The sequence below is a fragment of the Paroedura picta genome, chromosome 4 (genome assembly GCF_049243985.1).
Source record: "Paroedura picta isolate Pp20150507F chromosome 4, Ppicta_v3.0, whole genome shotgun sequence".
Classification (NCBI taxonomy): domain Eukaryota; kingdom Metazoa; phylum Chordata; class Lepidosauria; order Squamata; family Gekkonidae; genus Paroedura; species Paroedura picta.
The window spans coordinates 69812182-69831983 of NC_135372.1; the positions used below are offsets into that span (position 1 = coordinate 69812182).

General features: G+C 40.9%; 1 protein-coding gene across 1 annotated transcript in view; it reads right to left on the reverse strand.

Moving 5' to 3' along the window:
* Positions 1-19802, reverse strand: part of TNNI3K (TNNI3 interacting kinase) — a 278050-nt gene that overhangs the window by 204524 nt on the left and 53724 nt on the right. Inside the window, exons 6-7 of the mRNA XM_077333331.1 lie at positions 17906-18004; positions 15618-15756 (exon numbers count right to left, since the gene is read on the reverse strand). Coding sequence (XP_077189446.1) covers positions 15618-15756; positions 17906-18004 — 238 coding nt within the window. The remainder of the gene's footprint in view (positions 1-15617; positions 15757-17905; positions 18005-19802) is intronic.

Consider the following 19802-nt stretch of genomic DNA (forward strand, 5'->3'; position numbering starts at 1 on the left):
TGCTTCAGGATCACGTGACAACAATAAAACATTTCCGGGGATTCGACTGAAGTTGGCGCCGTAACAGCTGGGCTTCTGTCCGGCTCTTAAGCCATGCTGAGGGTCAGGAGCAACCGCACCTGGCAGACCTGAGCAGATACGCAAATCTGCTTGCCGGTCGCCCCAGGAACCGGGAACGGCATCCTGAGGGTCCTACAGATCCATGGAGAGGGAGGGAGACTAAGCTCTCCGGATCAACCCCGGCATGTGCTTAAGGTCATGATGGCGCCCTTGTCGTAAATAACGTTCTAAGCTTGAAACGACCAGCTGACCCTACATTCTTCCCAGATCATCTTTTACCAGACTGACAGGAGCCGGAGTCTACAACAGTAAGGATTGAAAGCTTTTTGGCTTTTCCTTTTCTTTCCCCACAAGCTCTCCCCCCCCCCCTCAACCAATTTACAAGTGAATTCCTTCTTTCGTCGAGTGAGAGGCTCCCAGCTAATTATACCCACTAACCAAACAAAGAGAGAGCTCAAGAAAAGAGAGACTTTAAAGTTTTGCTGGAGAGAGTTCAGTGGGGGAAGCTGACTTGATACGGAGATCGACAAACTGATAATTTGGGATCGCTCGTGCTCCCGCGAGACCTCACGAGACTTTCTGTTTATAGTTTGTGACTGCCTAGAACTATGGAAAAATTAACTAAGGCACAGCTTTTCCATTTATTATGCGAAGGGAACTCAAAGATACTGAAAGCAGTCAATAAGGTGGAAAAGGAAATCCGAGGGACTAAGGGGGAGCTTTTGGACGGAGCCGACGGTCTGGAGAGAGCAGCTGATGAGGACACAGCTCAGCCAACAATACTTCAAACGAGAATTCAATGTCTGGAAGTTAATCAACAGGAGGGGGAGAGAGCTAGGGACATAAAAATCCAAAGCACCTTGGAAGAACTTGGGAAAACAGATTTAAGGAAGGAAAGCACCGAAAACCTGGAAGTCTGTTTAGAGCAGGAAGTGATTTGGATCAGCAAAATAAAAAGTCTATTCAAAGGTGACAGCACGCAGGAAGCTATCAGGAGATATCTCTGTGCGACCAGAGGAAGAGATCCAGATTGATAAAGTATACAGAGCCTACTTAAAGGCGACTGCAAGCAAGAATCAAGCAAGAGACTTCTTTGGCCCTGACAGAAGGACAATCAGAAATACTCTACTATGGAAAAAAACATAATTTCATTTTCTGCGACCACCTGAAGGATGTGTTGAACAGTGGAGCATTCTCCTGGTTTCCTGTGGGGAAGACAGCAGCAGTAACTTTTAGGACAGGACCAATATATGAAGGGAACTGACTTTATATCATCTAAGACAATAATAGAATATATTCTTATAATAGATTATACTCTCATATGTATCAACAATTACTCTGCTAAGAAAGATGGTAAAAACTTCTAGATTAGGATCAATATGTGATGGGAACTGAATATGTATGCCAATATGTATGCTAAAAGAGGATGACAAACTATACTTCATATGTATTAACAAGACAGCAGCAGTAACTCTTAGGTCAGGGCCAATTTATGAAGGGACTGACCGTATATCACTTAAGATAATAAGAGAATATATTCTTATAACAGATCATACTCTCATATGTATTAACAATCATTTTGCTAAGAAAGATGGTAAAAACTTCTAGATTAGGATTAATATGTGATGGGAACTGAATATGTATGTTAAAAGAGGATGTCAAACCATATCAGCTGGTCGCTTTTTTCTCTTTACTTTTCTGTAAATGCTTCATATAATAATAAATAATAAAATTATAAAAAAAACAACAACAACAACAATAAAACATTTCCTTACATCACTTTTTGGATTCTTTGTATAGTGATCTATGTTCATGTATATTTCTGATGGGCTGCCCATGGTAACTGGACCCCAATGATTGTATGTTCACGATAAAGATTTAAAACAAAAAGCACAGGGGCCAAGCTAATAGGGAGAGGGCATGACCCCTGTTTCCCCATTCATATCCCTCCACCAGAAAACACAAATAGGAATGCATTTGAGCTGCCTGATCCCAATATTACCATGCACAATGAAGAAAACATTTAATTGGAAGTGACGGCATGTTGCTTTGAGGTCCCATAGTGGAACGTGCTATTATTTTTAAATTTTCAATCCAGAAATGGAGAGGAGAGGGCAGGTGCGAGGGTGGGCAAAATACTACCGAGGCTGTCGCAGATTTCTCCCTCCAGACAGGCTTGCTCCTGTTTGGATCCCGATTGGAAGTGCAATAAGAAGTGGCAAATCATGATTTTGTTATTTCCCTCATTGCAAAGCAAATCTGACGAAAACTCATACCAACCACTGGAGAGCTCCAGGTTGCTGCCAACACCATGTGGAAGCAGCGCTAATCTCCACAAGCAATGAGAGACTGTCCAGGGGATAATTCCTCATACGTAATCAGTCTGAGTTCTTTGGATGTCAACATCTCTTGATGATTTAGGTTTGGATAGGTGTTAAGGTATGATTGTATGCCATCTGTTACATAGCATTTAATATAAAATATTTGAATAGATATATATTCATCATTAATGTTTTGCAGAGAAGAACTTCAAGTGGAAGAAAGGCAATATTTTTCATCTGTTAACTTTCATCCACTTATCCTGATGCTCATAGTTCACCTTGAGCCTTCATGATTCAACAGAGTCTTTTTTATTTGAAATTATTCTTGGAAACCTTTTCTGTTTTCAGTATTTAATAAGAAAATTAATATAGTTTAAAATAAATCTGGATTTGCCATAACACAGAAGATTGCTTCTTGATATAGAACAGCTTTGCTGTTTCATTCATTTGTAACAATTCAGGTGCTTGTTTCCTTTTAAGTCCTGCCTTTTGAATCATAATTTTGTTCTCCACAGTGTTAATATGCAGTCAGCAAGATTTCTTTTAAAAGGTCATTAATTCAAAAATGCTTGCTTATTTTCCTTGACTGAAAAACCCACTATAATATTCAATAAATGTTGCTGCAGCATTAACTGATTACAATCTAAATTATTGCAAGAAAATAGCATTAAACAACAACTAGATTACATTTATTTTACATTTCTTTGAGACAGCATGCAGAGCAGCTAGAGTGCTAAACTTTGAGGAAAACTTCAGGCTAAAATTCATCATTGTGAAGTTTAATTAGAATGCAAATCTAAGATTGCCTACTCAGGAGTAAACCCCATTGAGTTCAATGGGACTCATATGCAGTCATAATTATTTCTATGCTGCCTCATAGTCATAAGATTCTTGGGGTGGTATAAATGATACCAAAACTAGGAAAAGTCAATAAGATCAACAGCCGTAAAACTATATCGTAACATTAGTTTGGCTCCAAAGGTGATATTGTTATGGCATAAAAAAACGGTTACACTAACAGAATGGTGTTCATTTTGGTAAAGAGAGGGACCAATTTTTGTTGATTCTGCTTTCCACTGTAGACTTTTTAAACTACCCTTATTCTTAGTGAAGGTCCATAGACTCCCCCCTCCAACAGGAGAATTTCAGGGTGCTCAGCTGGCAGCTACTTGAGAAGGGAGGGAGGGAGGGAGGAAAGTTCCATTATATGAACATCACACTGTTTGCAGAAGATTGGGTCCCCCACCGATCAGCAGATAAAATTCGTAATGTTTCGATTTAACAGCATACATAAAATAAGTTAAAAAGCAAATAATTTAATTTAGCAGGAAAAAACTTCAGATTTTAAATGAGGGAGTGCAATGAACTCCAAGTGCCTAAGAGAAAATAATGCTCACAGAGTTCCTAAAGCCATAAAATATGACTCTTTCTAGGACCAATCTCATTCAAGAGCTACACAGTTCAAATTTTTCTGTGAAAAATGCTGCAAATTTTTCTGTGAACACATTCAGTAGTTGAATTTACTAAATTCAAAGGTGGTGATGAGATGTGAGCCAGTCACTCAATCTGTTTGGTTCATGCTGAGCAGTTGCAAATGTCTGCCAAACCAGTTTGTATCAGGTTTCCCCAAAATTATTCATGTGCAAGGATGCTGCCCATTCTGATTAGCAGCCAATAGCAACACTAAGGACTAGTTTGGTGTCGTGGTTAAGAGGAGCAGACTTTAATCCAAAGAACTGGGTTTGGCTCCCCATTCCTCCACATGCAGGCAGCTGGGTGACCTTGGGCCAGTCTCTCTCAGACCATTTCCACACTAACAATATCCTTCACTTTTGACTTTTTAAAGTCTGAACTTTGTGTTTCTTTCTGCACCAAATTTTGCCTTTCCTGCCACAGATCTGAATTGCACACTCACTTACCCTGTAGTTAAGGATACCTCGGTTACAGCAATTTCATTTTTAAGGCAAATTCTAATTCGAGCCTGTCCAATGGAGAAATCCCTGAATTCCATTCCTCATCACCATCTTTCCTCCCCCATCCTTCCATCCACCCCAAAATATCAGACTTTTTTTTAAAGAGTAATTATGATATAACGTTGTCTCTAACTATTAAAAATAGAGGCAAACAATCTTGTTTCCTGTTGTGTGTTTGCAAGCAGGAGGCAGTGCACATTTTACACCTTTATAACTTTTTTCCTTTGGTTTCACAAAAAAGCCCCAACTGAAGTTGGTGAAAGGTACCCCTGACCACCACTACCACCTATTTATCCAACAGGAGGCCTGGGCCCAGAAGCACCCTCAAGCTACAAACCTATTGTTGAGACAGGGTGTAGTTAGTCTGACCCGCGTGGTTCACCTCTGATTTCTTTTGGTCTCTGTCTCTAATTCCTACTATTTGCAGGGCAGGCAGTCTGCTTATCACTGTGGGACAGAACAAAGAGGCATCTATTCCCCTTCCTTTGCTAAGGCTTTCTGTCAGCTAGTACAAATAAAGCTCTGTGGGTAATGTGGGCTGGCTAATGCTGTCTACCTGTTATTTGTATATGTGTGAGAGACACAGAAGCTTCTATGGATACAAGCAAAATGTTTCACTTTGGCTCCCTGCTTACCACAGGGCAAAAGCAGGACCATAGGCCATTTTAAAAACTTGAATTGGATCATCATTTAATATCAGAAGAAAATTATTAGGAAATTCATGCACTGTATGCCTTGCCATACAGTGAATACAGGTGATGCCTCTCCTATTTTCTGATTTAGCCATTAATAGCTCCATTTGTTTGCACCCAATTCTGAAAAGTACTATGGAACATCTTGTCCAACTCTTACTGTTTATTAGCATGCATATAGCTCTGCATCTCAATAGGGAAATGTGTACAATCATCTTTCCTTAATAGTTTCAGACTTTGGAGTGACATTCTTATTTTGCCCCATCATTTAAACAGTCACATAAACCTTGGGGGTGGTTACATAATCCTATGCATATGAACAGTGCACTGGGAGCTTATGAGCATACATGCAATGCATCTGTCATAAAAGAAATTGGAAAATGGCAGGAATGGGACATATACCCTGTGAGATGTGATATTTATACAGTCTCAAGGCTCATTCCTACATACAACCCAAATTAGACAGTGAAGTGAAATTCAATGCATAAAATGCCTCAAAAATTAACTCCCCCACCTTTCCTTATATCTCACGGTAAATCTATGCTGTCCCAGTGTAAGTGGAATGTAGCAGGTTAAAATGGCTTGACACTTTCCCTTTCTTTCTGACACTGGTATGAGATTGAGCATGACCCAGAGCATGAAACAACTTTAGGTAGGTAGTGTCAGAACTGAAGTCTCTGACATGCCCGAAGACACACAAGGAAAAAAAAACTAGGCTAGAAGAGCTATCTCTTAAAAATATTCCAATTTACTAGGGGGCTCCCCACATGGGTAAAGATTTTAAACATGAAACAGCCCTGGCAGCATCTGACCTTAACTTGAGAGAGTTCCTATTGTGTATGAATAAGACAGCCTGCTGTTGTATAATAGATTTCACAAAATCCAATATTGAACTAAACAGTGACATTATAGTGCACTCTACTGAGACCATATGAGGTATGAGAGACAGCTGCTTGTAGCAAATAAGAGCAGTCAAATGTGTCATAGATGGAAATCAGTAAAGTCATGGCTACTTCTAACCACCACAGGAAAATGAAAAATGAAATTTGTGCTCATGTATTAGAGGAGGTATTCACTGTACATATTCCTAAAGTAATTACCTGTACATATTCCAAAAGTAATTAGGTATATTTGTATATGAACATGTTTAGACTGAATCTATAGTTCTGAAGCCACTCCAAATGTCATATGAAACTTCTCCCTCCTTTATCTGTTCCCTGAATCAGTTGCTTGTTCTATGGCTGCTTCTTTTATGTCATTTTCAAAACTTTCAAAGACTGTTTCCTTTCTGGAAATACGTTGCAACAATCAGGGCATTTCTGAGCCTGTTAAATATAGTGAAATGCTTACCTTACGTACTCGTTATATTACTGCCACTCCATATGACATTGCCAGCATCCAGCATCTGGGCAGTAATCGGCCAGCTACCTCCTCCATTTAAAAGTTCTAGTTGGGGAATTACATAAAGTGGATTTCCCAACCGATTTAGTGCGAGCTACAGGAGAGCAACCAGCAGGCAAGCAGCAGAGGGAAGGTATGCAAGCTCAAGCACACTAAAGGTGCCCACCTTGTCCTGCCCTCTCAACCACCACCCTCTCCCTCATTCCCAGGGACGGGAATGTCTTTTTAAAAATGTCTGACTTCCTGGAGCAACAAATAGGTGGACAAGCGTGCAGGTGATGCCAGAAATAATCCCCCCTCCGACGTTGTTACACAAAGCATGCCTCTCTAAAGTTTTCCCCCCAAAATCAGGAATGAGATTAATTTTTAAAGTATCAAGACTCGTGATTCCATAAGGGGTGGTGTTCAGAAAACACTATGCATCTATGATTAGATGCATAGGCATTTAAACAGAGAACTATGAATTTTTAAAAGAAAAAAATAGTGGGCATCACGGGACCTTTAAAACAAGGAGAAAGGTAATTTGCTGCCTGGCTTGATTGACAGGCAGAAGAGAGTCTCGTGTATAGTGTGTTGCCCTCTTCCGCCATTTCCAGCAGCGCTTGTGGAAGGTGAGAAGCGTGAAAAGGTGGCAGACGAGGTAGCAAAAAGGTGAGGAGGGGCTGGGATAATGTTTAGCATTATGCCACTGAGTTGGTATAACACTATTTTTTCTGATGTGTAGAAATGGCTTCGTATTTTGCAGTATGATGATGTCACTTATTGGTTAATGAAGTCAAACTGAAAATGAGAATGACACTTTGCTGTGTCACTGGGGTTGTTATCAGCTAGAATGTTTCTAGGCCTCACGTTCTTAAGCCTTGACAGGCCTCAGTCCTGAGAGGGGAGATGTTCAAGTAATTGGTTCAAGTAATCCTTCTCAGCACTTTCTCATCCAGCCATATAAGTACAAAGAAAGATGGGATGGGTTCTCATTGACATTCACCATCTCATCCTATTCTGTTTGGTGAATGAATGCATTTAAAATAGCATAGTAACAAACAAACATAGTTAATATTTTGAACAGAAGAAGAAGAAGAAGAATTGTTTTTTATATGCCATATTTTATATAATTGGCGGCTTCCTTGCTTTTAAAAGAACACATGCCTGTGTGCATTTATATGTGTGCAATAAAGCAGACCTTAAGGAGGACAACACTAACTGTGATGAAGAGAACAGAAACAGCCTGCCATGTGTGTGTGCATGCTGGGAGTGTGAATGGGCACTGACTCTGCCTTGTGTACTTTTGCAAAGTACATCTTGGGAACAGAAGGAACCCAAGAAGAGGAGAAAGTAGAGGCAGAAGCACAGGATCAGCAAGTAAATGTGAGAGAGGTTTGGAGGGAGGGGAGGGGAGGGCAGGGGAAGGAAAGGATGAAAAGGGAGAAAAACAACAGTTGCTGTTGAAAAAATGCATTGCCATAGTGGGGCTGCTTCAAAAATAAGGAAAAGAAATGTAGACTCTGGTAAAATGATTGACTAATTTCATCTTTTTTACTGCTCATATAAGCCAACATGCATGATCTCAAAAGATTTTTTAAAGTCTTCAAGTAATCAGAACATCTTTAAGGAAACTATTCACTCTGAAGAACTAGCAAAAAATACTGCAGAAGGGCCATATAATTTCTGAATGTCTTGTGTTTGACATTTAAAGAACTGATGCACTATAGACCAGCTGGGGGTGATGAAACTAATGGCCAATAGACCTGCCCTGCCTGGAGGATCAGCATGCTGAGGGACATCTTTTAAAGAGTAATTGGTCTTGCTGTTACTGGGAAATGGATTTTTCTATTGATTGAAACAAAGCAAAATCAGACAGTGTGGTATGGTGGTTAAAGAGACTAGCATCCAAGAGACCATGGTTTAAATCCCCATTTGTGCCATGGAAGTTCACTTGGTGACCTTGGACCAGTCACTCTCCTCTCAGCCTTACCTACCTCACAATGTTGCTGTGAGGATAAAACAGAGGAGAGAAGAATGATATAAGATTCTTTGGGCATTTCTGCACATTGTTAAAAATAGTGTTGCGTCAGCTGAGTGGCATAATGCTACATATAATCACACCTCCCGGTCCCTCCTCACTTTTTTGCTTTCTCACTCTTCTCTGCCGCCATTTCACGCTTCTTCCCCTTCACAAGTGCTGCTGGAAATGGTGAAAGAGAGCAACAAGATTTATACACAACTCTCTTCTGCCTGTCAATCAATCCAGGCAGCCAATTCCCCTTTTCCATGCTTTATGGGCCCGTGATGCCTGCTAATTTCTTTTTAAAAATCAATAGTTGAAACTCCTATGCATCTAATTATAGATGCACAGTGCTTCTTTATTGCCACCGCTTATGTAATCACAAGTCTTGCTTCTTTTAAAAATAAAGCTCATTCCTGATGGGGGAGGGGAAGAAGCTTAGAGAGGCATGCTTTGTGCTACAACTTTGGGAATATATATATATATATATATATATATATATATATATATATATATATATATATATATATATATATATATATATATATATATATATATATATATGCATTGCTTTGCCTGCACAATTGAACACCTATTCATTGCTCCATGCATTTCACTTGAAAAGAAACTCCCATCCCCAGGAGAAGGGAGAGGGATGCGGGTGCGAGGATAGGACATTGGAGGTGGAGATAGCGCTTCTTTGCTTCCATACATGTTTTTTTGCTGATGGCCTGGTGGTTGCTCTCTGGTAGGGAGTGCTTCATATGTTAGTGAATCCACTTTTTGGATTCACCAACTAGCACTTTAAAATGGAAGATGTAACCGGCTTTATACTGATCAGACGCTGCATGTTGGTGTGGAGGAGCTGCAATATAACAACAATGAAAGGTAAGTATCTCACTATTTTTAAAGACTGTGAAAATCCACTTTGGGTCCCCACTAGAGAGAAAGGAGCAATATAAATGAAGTAAATAAAGTATTTCCAAATCCCAAGGGTCACAGTTCTGAATTTTTATGCTTGTGGACATTTCTGTTTCTCTTGGCAATTCATAAGGACTTTATTCCAGCTCCCTAAGACACTATGAATCTCAAAGTAGAATATATAAGTATTTTATTTTAGTTTCTCAAACATCCCTTCTGCTGATTCTTGTATTGCTCTGTTTCATCAGGAAGCATTGCAGAGATGGTTAACCTCCGAAGGCTACTGCTTAGTAATAATTCAGTAAAGATGGTGATCTAAGTAAGAGCAAATTCTAGAAAAATAGGACGTTTTTGCACCTAGCTTGAACTGTGGATCATAACCTTTACACTTATCACATTCCCTCCTGTGCCAACTTCCCAGTGCAGATTTGCAGATATTTCCTATAAACAGCTGTTTTGAATTCAGCCTCTCCCACCTTTCCAGACAGTGGAGAGCATCTCTGCTGCCTGAGAAAGGGGGGGGGGGTTTAAAGAGTGTGCCAATCAGCCAATCTATCATGATCAGCTGTTTGGTGGGCTCTTTAAATGCGTCCCTCAGCCTTCTCAGATACTGGAGAGCATGGGCACTGCCAGAGAAGACTAAGAGGGGAGGCATTTTAATGGCCTGCCAAGAAGCCGATCATGTTACATCAGATGCTTGCTGTACTTTTTCTCCCACCCCTACCTTCTCAGGCAGTGCCTGAGAAAGAGGGAAGAATTTAAAGGGTGCACCAAGCAACTGATGTGTCATTATCAACTGCTTGGTGGACCCTTTAAGTGGCTCCTCCCAGCCTTCTTTGGTAGTGGAGAGCAATGGAGAGCATTGATGATGTCAGAGAAGACTGCAGGAGAAGTTTTTAAAGGGCCCACCAATCAGCTGATAATGACACATCAGCTGTTTGGTGAGCTTTCTTTCCCTCCTGATCGTCTCTTTAAACTGACTGAACCATGATTGATTCACTGAATTGCAATTTGGCCATCACTGATTCAACCCATTTAAAGTGCAGGGATGGGCAATTCGGTACGCTTCAGCTTATCCAAATCAAATTGCCTATCCGTACTTGTGAAATATCCTGTCTAGCATATCCTGTGGATCCTGATCAGGTGCAAGGGTAGCATAAAAATGTTTTCAAAAAAATAAAATAAAAATAAAATATTGCACTTTTATCTGGTCTTTCCTCCTAAGAATGGCATATAGACTGAGAGAGCGCCACTGCCCCAAAGTCACCTCAAGGACTACAGTTTTGCACTACTTTTTATTGTACAATTGCTTGCAAAGTCTGTCACAGAAGTTTCAGATGGTACCCATTTTGGTCTGCTGTAGAACAGTTAGATTTGAGTCAGTAGCACTTCAGGCCATTTCTGGATTTCTGCATGTAAAACATACTGTGTTCTAGCCTCATTTTGAATTTCAATTGGATGCTGTGAGTTGACACCTTTGGGCATTTCACATTTGGGCATTTCTCCCCTCGTTTTCCAAACTAAGATTCACTATATGCTTTGCTCCCCTCCCCTGTTCCAAAAGGGTGGTTTTTGTTTTGGGTTTTTTTTTTTTTTGCAAATTGATGCTTGCTTGCACCTTTCTTTTAATTATGCCCCTTCCTTGCAGGATTCCGTGCCCGCGATCGCCTGCCCATTTCCCCTCCCAGGTGTTGTTGTTTTTTTTTAAAACATGCCTGTCATGCTAAAACACTGCTGCATTGTAACACAAAAGTTTGCTTTCACTGGGAAGCCAATAGGAAGGCAGGGGGCAGAGAGAGTGTGTCCTTTCCCCAACTTGAGCTGGCAGTTGGCTCCTGAACTTTGTTGGTCTTAATGGTGCCACTGGACTCAAACTTTGTTTCAAAGCCGTAGCTATTATAACAGGCTTGGCTGGAGTGAAATCTGTCAGAATGGCTGAGATCTGGAGCCTGGAGCAGGGAGAGGCCAAAGGCAGGAAGAAAAGATTGAGGTGTGAGAGAGCAAGGATCAAGGAAGGTTGGCATATGAAACTCCATGTTTCCCTCCCTGGTGCAATCTCACAGCTGGCTCCAGCAACATCAGGGAAGGGAGACGTGGAGTAACAGAGTAACTATGCAGCAGTGTAGTAACACAATAAGCTTGTTTTATTTTGTTTTATTTTAAAAAACACCTTGGGGGAGGGTGATCTAGGGCACTGAATCTTTCAAAGAGGGGGCACAATTAAAAGAAAGATGCAAACAGGCACCATTGGTTTGGGATGGATAAGGTCCTGCAATGCACAGCAGATGGAAGACGGGAGTGCTAGGAAACCTTTCCCCCTGGAAAGGAAGGAAGGGATGGGGGAGGGAGGATGGCAAAGAGGAAAGAGGCATGTCAAAATGACTCAAATGGCAGGTGTAAAAAACCCAAATGCATACATTTCCACAATGAACAGCCCTGAATTAGACCCCATTATAACCCGCTTGAAAAGATGAAATCAGGTTTTCTGGGAATTCCTTTGTTGCTGGACAAGTGAGGGGACAATTCAGGTCTGTACCTGAAGACCCAGATTTTACTGTGGAAATGGACAAAAAGTCAGCCCTTTAAAGATGCAAATCCGAACATTATTCCCAGTGCAAAGTCTCCAAGAGAATCAAAGCTTTTGAGAATCAAAACTCCCCTTATCAGATACTAATAGGAACACAGATCTATGAGTATTTATATTCCAGTCAAAAGGTGGGAGGGGTGTTGAAAAGAAAGAATTCAGGATGGAAATGTACACCACACATTGTACTCAGCTTGATTAGAGCAGAGGGGAAATGCTTGCGGGCAGAACGCATCTCCCCTTTGCATCCTGACTTTCAAAAGCTTATGCTCTGAAAATATTGTTGGTCTCTAAGGTGCTACTGGACTCGAATCTAATTGTGAAAGCAGTGTGACCTTTTTGTCCTGCCTGCACAAGTCAGTGCTCTTATCCCCTTTGCTTCTGAGACCTGGAAGTCTGCTCTAAATGGCTGACCAATCAAAATTTATTACATCAAATGGGTCAAACTACAGATGCTGTTTTCAGTATATCTCTGGCTAATTGTAAATAGTGAATTATTTTCCTTCTCTAATGCTTGCAACTGTGTCTTCAGTTGCCATGGATATTTTAGGCTTCCAAATATATTATGTTGAGATTTTCAGCTTTCAGATTCCTTCTCTCTTTCTTTTCCCAAGGAAAGTGATACAGATTTTAAAATAAGTATCTGCACCAATGCCCTAATTTCCCCCTCTTCTGTAAAAAATTAACTAACCAATAACACATCCTTTTCTGCTTTGTATGGTGAGTGAATATATATGCTTCTCCATATTATAATTATATTGGTTCAATGCACACACACCAAGCCTTAAATATCAAGGGCTCTGGGTGGGGGGGAAATTACTTACAAATCTGAGTCATGCTGCTTCTACAGTTTTTTAATGATAGAGTAGGTGGTATGTAATGCTTTCATGACTCACAGAGAATATGTTAAATTTATACTGAAAGCTATCTATCAGTAGGATGGGGGTATAGCAGCTTACAACCATTGGAACACCAGCAGAATGATACTACAGAAAAAAGATGCCCGAAGAACAAGAGTTGGGAAGGCCAATGTGTCTGAGCTTCACAGGAAAGCCTAAAAACGAATGCCACATGGCTCCATACATTTTAGATGAAAAGAAAGAGAAGGGATGGAGATGCAGATTGGCCCCTTCTGTGAATGGTGAAATGCACAGTAGGCCAGAGAGATGAAAACAGAGCTGCCCTTTTCTTGGCATGAGTCCTGAACCTTCAACTATTACAAGCTTGTTGTTGTTGTTAGGTGCAAAGTCGTGTCCGACCCATCGCGACCTCATGGACAATGATCCTCCAGGCCTTTCTGTCCTCTACCATTCCCTGGAGTCCATTTAAGTTCGCACCTACTGCTTCAGTGACTCCATCCAGCCACCTCATTCTCTGTCGTCCCCTTCTTCTTTTGCCCTCAATCACTCCCAGCATTAGGCTCTTCTCCAGGGAGTCCTTCCTTCTCATGAGGTGGCCAAAGTATTTCAGTTTCATCTTCAGGATCTGGCCTTCTAAGGAGCAGCCAGGGCTGATCTCCTCTAGGACTGACTGGTTTGTTCTCCTTGCAGTCCAAGGGACTTGCAAGAGTCTTCTCCAGCACCAGAGTTCAAAAGCCTCAATTCTTTGACGCTCAGCCAGATAAGGCCTGGCTTACCAACCTCCAGTTACAACTAATCTATATACCATGGAGCACACTTCCTTTGGATAAAATTGTGACTTTAGAGAGTGGACTTGTTGGTATCATACTTGCTTTGGTCCCTCCTTTCCTCTTTGTTCAAAGCAGCTTACAATGAATGTTAAAACATCCCTAGCTAAAACCAAATATAAAATAGCAAGATGTCCCTACTGCCAGTTTGGTGTAGTGGTTAGGAGTGCGGACTTCTAATCTGGCATGCCAGGTTCGATTCTGTGCTCCCCCACATGCAACCAGCTGGGTGACCTTGGGCTCGCCACGGCACTGATAAAACTATTCTGACCAAGCAGTGATATCAGGGCTCTTTCAGCCTCACCCACCTTACAGGGTGTCTGTTGTGGGGAGAGGAATGGGAAGGCGACTGTAAGCCGCTTTGTGCCTCCTTCGGGTAGGGAAAAGCGGCATATAAGAACCAACTCTTCTTCTTCTTCTGCTGCTCCCTTAAAAGATATCTGCCATTTGAACCTCATCAAGAGCTCTGGCAAACAAGTTTTGCAGTGCCTTCTGAAGGTCTCCAAGGAGGGGGGGGGCTCTAACCTCCAGTGGGAACCCATTCCACAGAGTTGGAGCCATGATGGAAAAGGCTTCTGGTTGATGCCAAATAGGCTAACCCAACTGTTAGGAAAGCAAACAGATGTCTGCCTGTCTGATGACCATAGTTGGTGCACAAGGACATGTGGAAGGAGACAATCCTTCAAATATGTGGGTCCCACATTGTGAAGGGCTTTAAATGTCATAACCAGCACCTGGCAGCCAATGTAGCATTTTCAAAATGGGCAACATATGCTAATCCCTGACAGCAGTTGGGCTGTTGCAGTTTTCATGGCAGTCACATATAGCATGTTACAGTAATCCAGCCATGAGGCTACAGAAACATGGATCAGTGTATCAAGGTTAGCTGAGTTTTGGTGATGGAAAAGTTGGCAACCAGATGCAGCTAACAGGAGGTGCTCCTGGCCACCATGGCAACCTGCTTTTCTAACAACAGGCAAGGTCTATGAGCATCCCTGTTTTTTAAGCTGCTGTGAAAAATCTACAGTTAATCCATCTAGGACAAGTGAATTTGGGCCCTCTAGAATATCAACCTTCCCAACTACCATTACCTCAGTCTTTTCTGGATTCATTTTCAGTTTGTTCTGCCTTAGCCACTTGACCACTACCCAAAGTACTAATTTGGAAACCTAGACAGATGCATTTGGAGTTTTGGATTTTAGACAGGATGGGACAGGACAGGACGATAGGTAGGTAGGTAGGTAGGTAGGTAGGTAGGTAGGTAGGTAGGCAGGCAGTCCACACAAGATAGGGCTAAACTGAGCACATCAGCCTGAGCTGGAAGGGAACAGGTAAGCCATCAGTGATGACCAACATATGAATCACATCATTATCATTTAATATTCATGCAGCACTTTCAATGTACACAATATGCTATGCTAGTACATGCAGTATTCCACTAATACAGTATATTGTGACATATGCAAACTAGTCAGTCCCCATGCAAAATAAAGACATAAAGAAATCTGATATTAAAGACAAGAACATTCTGAAAGCAATGCAAGAACATTTGAACTTTCCAGGGTACTAATGCTGATTTCAAAGGCACATTAATCAATAAAATAATTTCAGAGGGAAAATAAAGTTCACAGTATACTACATTAGATTTTCCTTTGAAAGTTTGTATACAGTCCCATTGACCTTCAAGTGGAATTCTGTTTTCTTTTACATGGTATGTATTAAAATAGCTTAGCAAGTCTAGGAAGATAGTGGTATACTGTCTTACTAGTCACTATTGGTTTTGTATACATTTGAGCTTGTCTTTTTGTCCCATGATTGACAATTTTTCTTACATATATAAAAAAATGTAGAAGAAAAAGGAGAAAACGGAAAGTGTGAAAAGTACAGGACGTGCAGAAGTGATCAAGACTGAAATTTACATAGTGGCACAGATTCCCACAAAATATCACATTAAGATTAAATTTTTAATAACTTACCATCAGCCTTGCTGCCCTCTTCCATCAAAAGCTTTACAATATTGAGAAATCCTTTGGCAGAAGCTAAGTGAAGGGGCCTGTCCCCAACTTCTCCACTCACGTTCACATCAGCACCAAATCTGAGCAAGAGTCGGGTCACCTAACAAGTTTGTATTTGTTCACGTTAAAATAATAAGCACAAAATCAAAATACAGTACAAAGAACATGTACCTTGAATTTTTGTTTTATCCATCATTTGGAATACATGTGCTTTGTGTTATGGGGCAGTGCAGCCCAATTATAATGAAACTACAGGTCTACAGAATAAGTGAAGTGTTTATAGGTGCCAATTCCTTTCTTATAACACAGATGCATGAGGCTGGCCATAGGCACAAGCCTGTTAGTTTAACTGACCTAAGTGGCAAATAAAGTAAATGCACATTAATTCGATGCGTTTGAGCTAAAGACTCTTTCCTGAAAGCTGAAACCCTTATCATAAAAGTGACACATGTGGATTAGCATAATTTACAAAGCCGTGACTAGTTGCCCCCAAAGTGACCTATAGCATATTTTTTTAAAAGTCTCAGCCTAAAATATAAAGGTCTTTTTCATGTAACTGTATGAAATATATATTTCAGCATTTCAGAAAAGCATACCATTACTGTAGCTGAATGTATGATATATTATTGTCAACCGTTTGTACCTTTGCACTCTGCCTATTTTAAATCTCTTCAGGAAACAGTTCCCTGTTTTCATTTTTAAAGTGGTTCATTTATACAGAACCCATACAGAAGTGATCCCACAGTGGCTTAAAAGTTAGCATCAACAGCTTCCTTCCAAACTCATGACTCAGTAGAGGCCACTGCTAGCCAGTGAAATCCAGCTGTTCCTCTTTACAGTCACCCACTGCCCTCATCTTCTGATATATAGATATACAATGTGTAGGGAAACAATGATAGCACAGGAGCATCTAGTAACATTTTCTGGCTTTGCCCACCTTCCTGACAAGGGTGGGGATCCCTCAGCTCCCATTTCCCACTGCTGCTTCTACTGCTGGTGGGAGAAAGATGAACAAGAATATCACTGCTGGGCAATGGTATGATATGACTTCTAGGGAAAACGACACAGTTACTTCAGCCAGGACCAAGAATCACCAGACATTCTATTTACCTCAGTGCTGTGATGTCACTTTTGGATTTTTTTCTGGATGTGACACTAGCACCCAACAGCACCCCTCCATGTTGTCAGCTATCCAGCAACCCTAGTTTACACATCTATGTTCACCAATCGATGAATGCATGCCATACGTGGCGACAGAATTTAAGGCAATCAGAAGATGAAATTAGAGATTAATATGAACCTAAATATTTCAGTTCAGGGCAGTCCCCAAACTAAACTCTGAACTGAGTCAGAATTTTCATGAATCAAACCAGCCAGTTTGGATACCCCTTTTTTCTCATTGCATGAGAAAGGGGGGATACTGGGGAGGAGGGTTAAATGGTTGCCAACCATTTAATCCAACTATTTTGTTTCTGGCTGCTTTGAAGTAGAGAGGGAATGAAGCAGACATGTTTAATGGCTGGTAGCCATTTAAGCTTAACAGCTGATGGGTGGACCTGCCATGCTGTTAGGTTTAGATGGCTGGCAGCCATTTCACTGGTCGGTTTTGCTTCAGAGCAGGGGGAAGTGAAACCGACTAGTGAATGGCTCACAGCCTTATCAGCCTAAAAGTGTGTGTGTGTGGGGGGGGGGGTACATAGGCAGCCATTTCAGCCTAATAGGTACACTGGTCAGGTATTAGGCTGAATGGCTGTGAGCCATTACACTGGTCCATTTAGCTTCCCCCTGCTTGGAAGTGTGTGTTTGTGTGTTGTGCGGGAGCAAAACAGACAGGAGAAATAGCTTGTACCTATTTAAACCTAACAGCTAATGGTTGGACCTGCCCTGCTCAGCTGCCAGTTTTAAGGGGCCAAAAGACTGGTAAATGCTCAAGGAAGGCACCTTCTTTGAACATCTATTCAGAGGCTACAAATTGAGCCAAGTTTGTAATGAATTTTGGTTCATTAACTGGTTCATGTCCATCCCTACATAAAACACAATGGACCACACATTCATATTATTTCTGATTACTGAGTTGCTCAGGAGAAAAATCAGGCCCATCAATATGTTACATAAACGAACTGCTTACCATTTCTACATTACACAAGTATGAACAATACCAGTCTTTCTCTTTGTGAAGCAAGGGTTGACAATTCTTACATATTATAAATATTCCCACAAATTCTATCAAATCCTGTCAATCGATTTACCTGTTCATGGCCATAGTACACTGCAATATGTAAAGGGGTGAAAAAAACGGCATCTTGAACATTGACATATGCCCCATGCTGCAGAAGAATATCGACAGCCTGGAAGGTGACCGAAATGAAAATATCCCAATTAAAAGTTTTATACATCAACATGTAGCAATATGACATCTACAATTTCTACTAGAAGAAATGCTCAAGATACCTTTAACAAATGCTACATGTCATTGTGTTGCCCTATGCTGGAAAATGCCTTTCTAAGGGAGGGGGGGAACTAATTTGCAAAAGCAGGCACTCAGAACTGACTGATAGTCCAGAATAACCTTTAAAAATGTTTTTGAAGCTTGGAAAACAAGGAGAAGAACATACCTTTAAAACTACAAAATATTTTAAATAAAAATGCATTCCACTAAATTGTGACACACCATTTCTCCTTACTACAAAGGCTTTTGGAGGATGAGGGGGGTTCTTTTAAAACAAATAGTACTGAGCATTTTATTTCTCATGCATACTTGCAGATCCATCCGAAAGCTCAGCATTATAATGAAAACTGCTCTAAACCTATGCATTTTCTGCCCGCTAAACAGTGATTAAAACTCAGGTGTTAATGATTCCTGCCCTGTGGAATATTTACTTCAGTCTATAATGCCCGCCATTTGACAAGCACTCTATTTTGTTTTCAGTTGTATTACAAATGTTTTCTGCATGCATGTTCTGTTACCATTTTCCCATTATCGTACCCTGACCGGTCTGTCCAACTCTCCCAATAGTAAATATGTATCTATCTAATTCTCAGAGCCATTCCGCACAATGACCAATGTTGCTAAATGTTTGCAGTATACAGAAACGCTATATTTAATAGTGGAATTTCATCATTCCGCACATCGTCAATTCTAGTGGAATATTGAAGTCCCGGTAGCGGTCTATTCATTCCCCACAGGTTTCCAGTCTCGCCGGAATCGCCACAAAGGAGCTGATATTTTTCCATGCTTTTTCCCGCCCCTGACTGTCAATCAAACAGCACAGTCAATGAACTGTTGTGCTTGTGCTCCCGAAAAGCCTCTTTCCCGTTTAAAAACCCGAAAACACAATTAGCAACAAATATTTGTTCATTCAATGTCTCAAAAAGACTGTTTTTACTGGTATAGGAGCTGGCGCTTAATCGTTTACATGCTCTTCAAGTAAAAAAAAAAATCCCCCCCCCCCATGGGTGCAATTTCTGGCCAAAATTACGGCCAATGTCGAACAGGGGACTGTATTGTGCTCGGAAACTTTAAAGACAATTGCAGAAGGGAACTTAGTTTTACTGTTAAGCACTTCTGTGGAGGGTCTTCAGCTGAAGATGCCTTGCTTATTTATTGCTTTCGCCGGTTTAATGGGAAAAAATGGCGATCGCGTCACTGGAAGCTCGGGGCGAGAGCGAGGGAGGGACATTCTTTCTACAGCTGTTTTGAGAATACACGTCTTTTGCTGATGTGTTGCGGCTTGTGCTCAGAAGTTAGTGGTTTTTTCAGGGGAAATTCACTTTTCTGGATTTCCCCCTACCCGCTATAAAATTCCGATTGTTGCTGGAGTTTGGTGTGAGTTTTGCGATTTGTTTACAATGTCATGTGGAATGTTAAATTAATAGCATTTACAAAAGGTAGAACTTTGGCTACATTTTAAGTTGTGCGGAATGGACCTCAGTATGGCCTCATCTATAGTTACTTTAATCCAGGGACTGGAGCCGTGGACATAGATCTTTCTCCAAACGTGAGAAAAGCCTCAGGCTTGCAGAAAAATCTTAAGTATAAAAAAAGAATATCTCTCCCCCCCAATCCCATAGCTTTAACAAATAAATGCCATCTGTGGACATTGCTAGTCACCTATAGCAGCATTGCTAGTTGAAACTTGGTTTCTG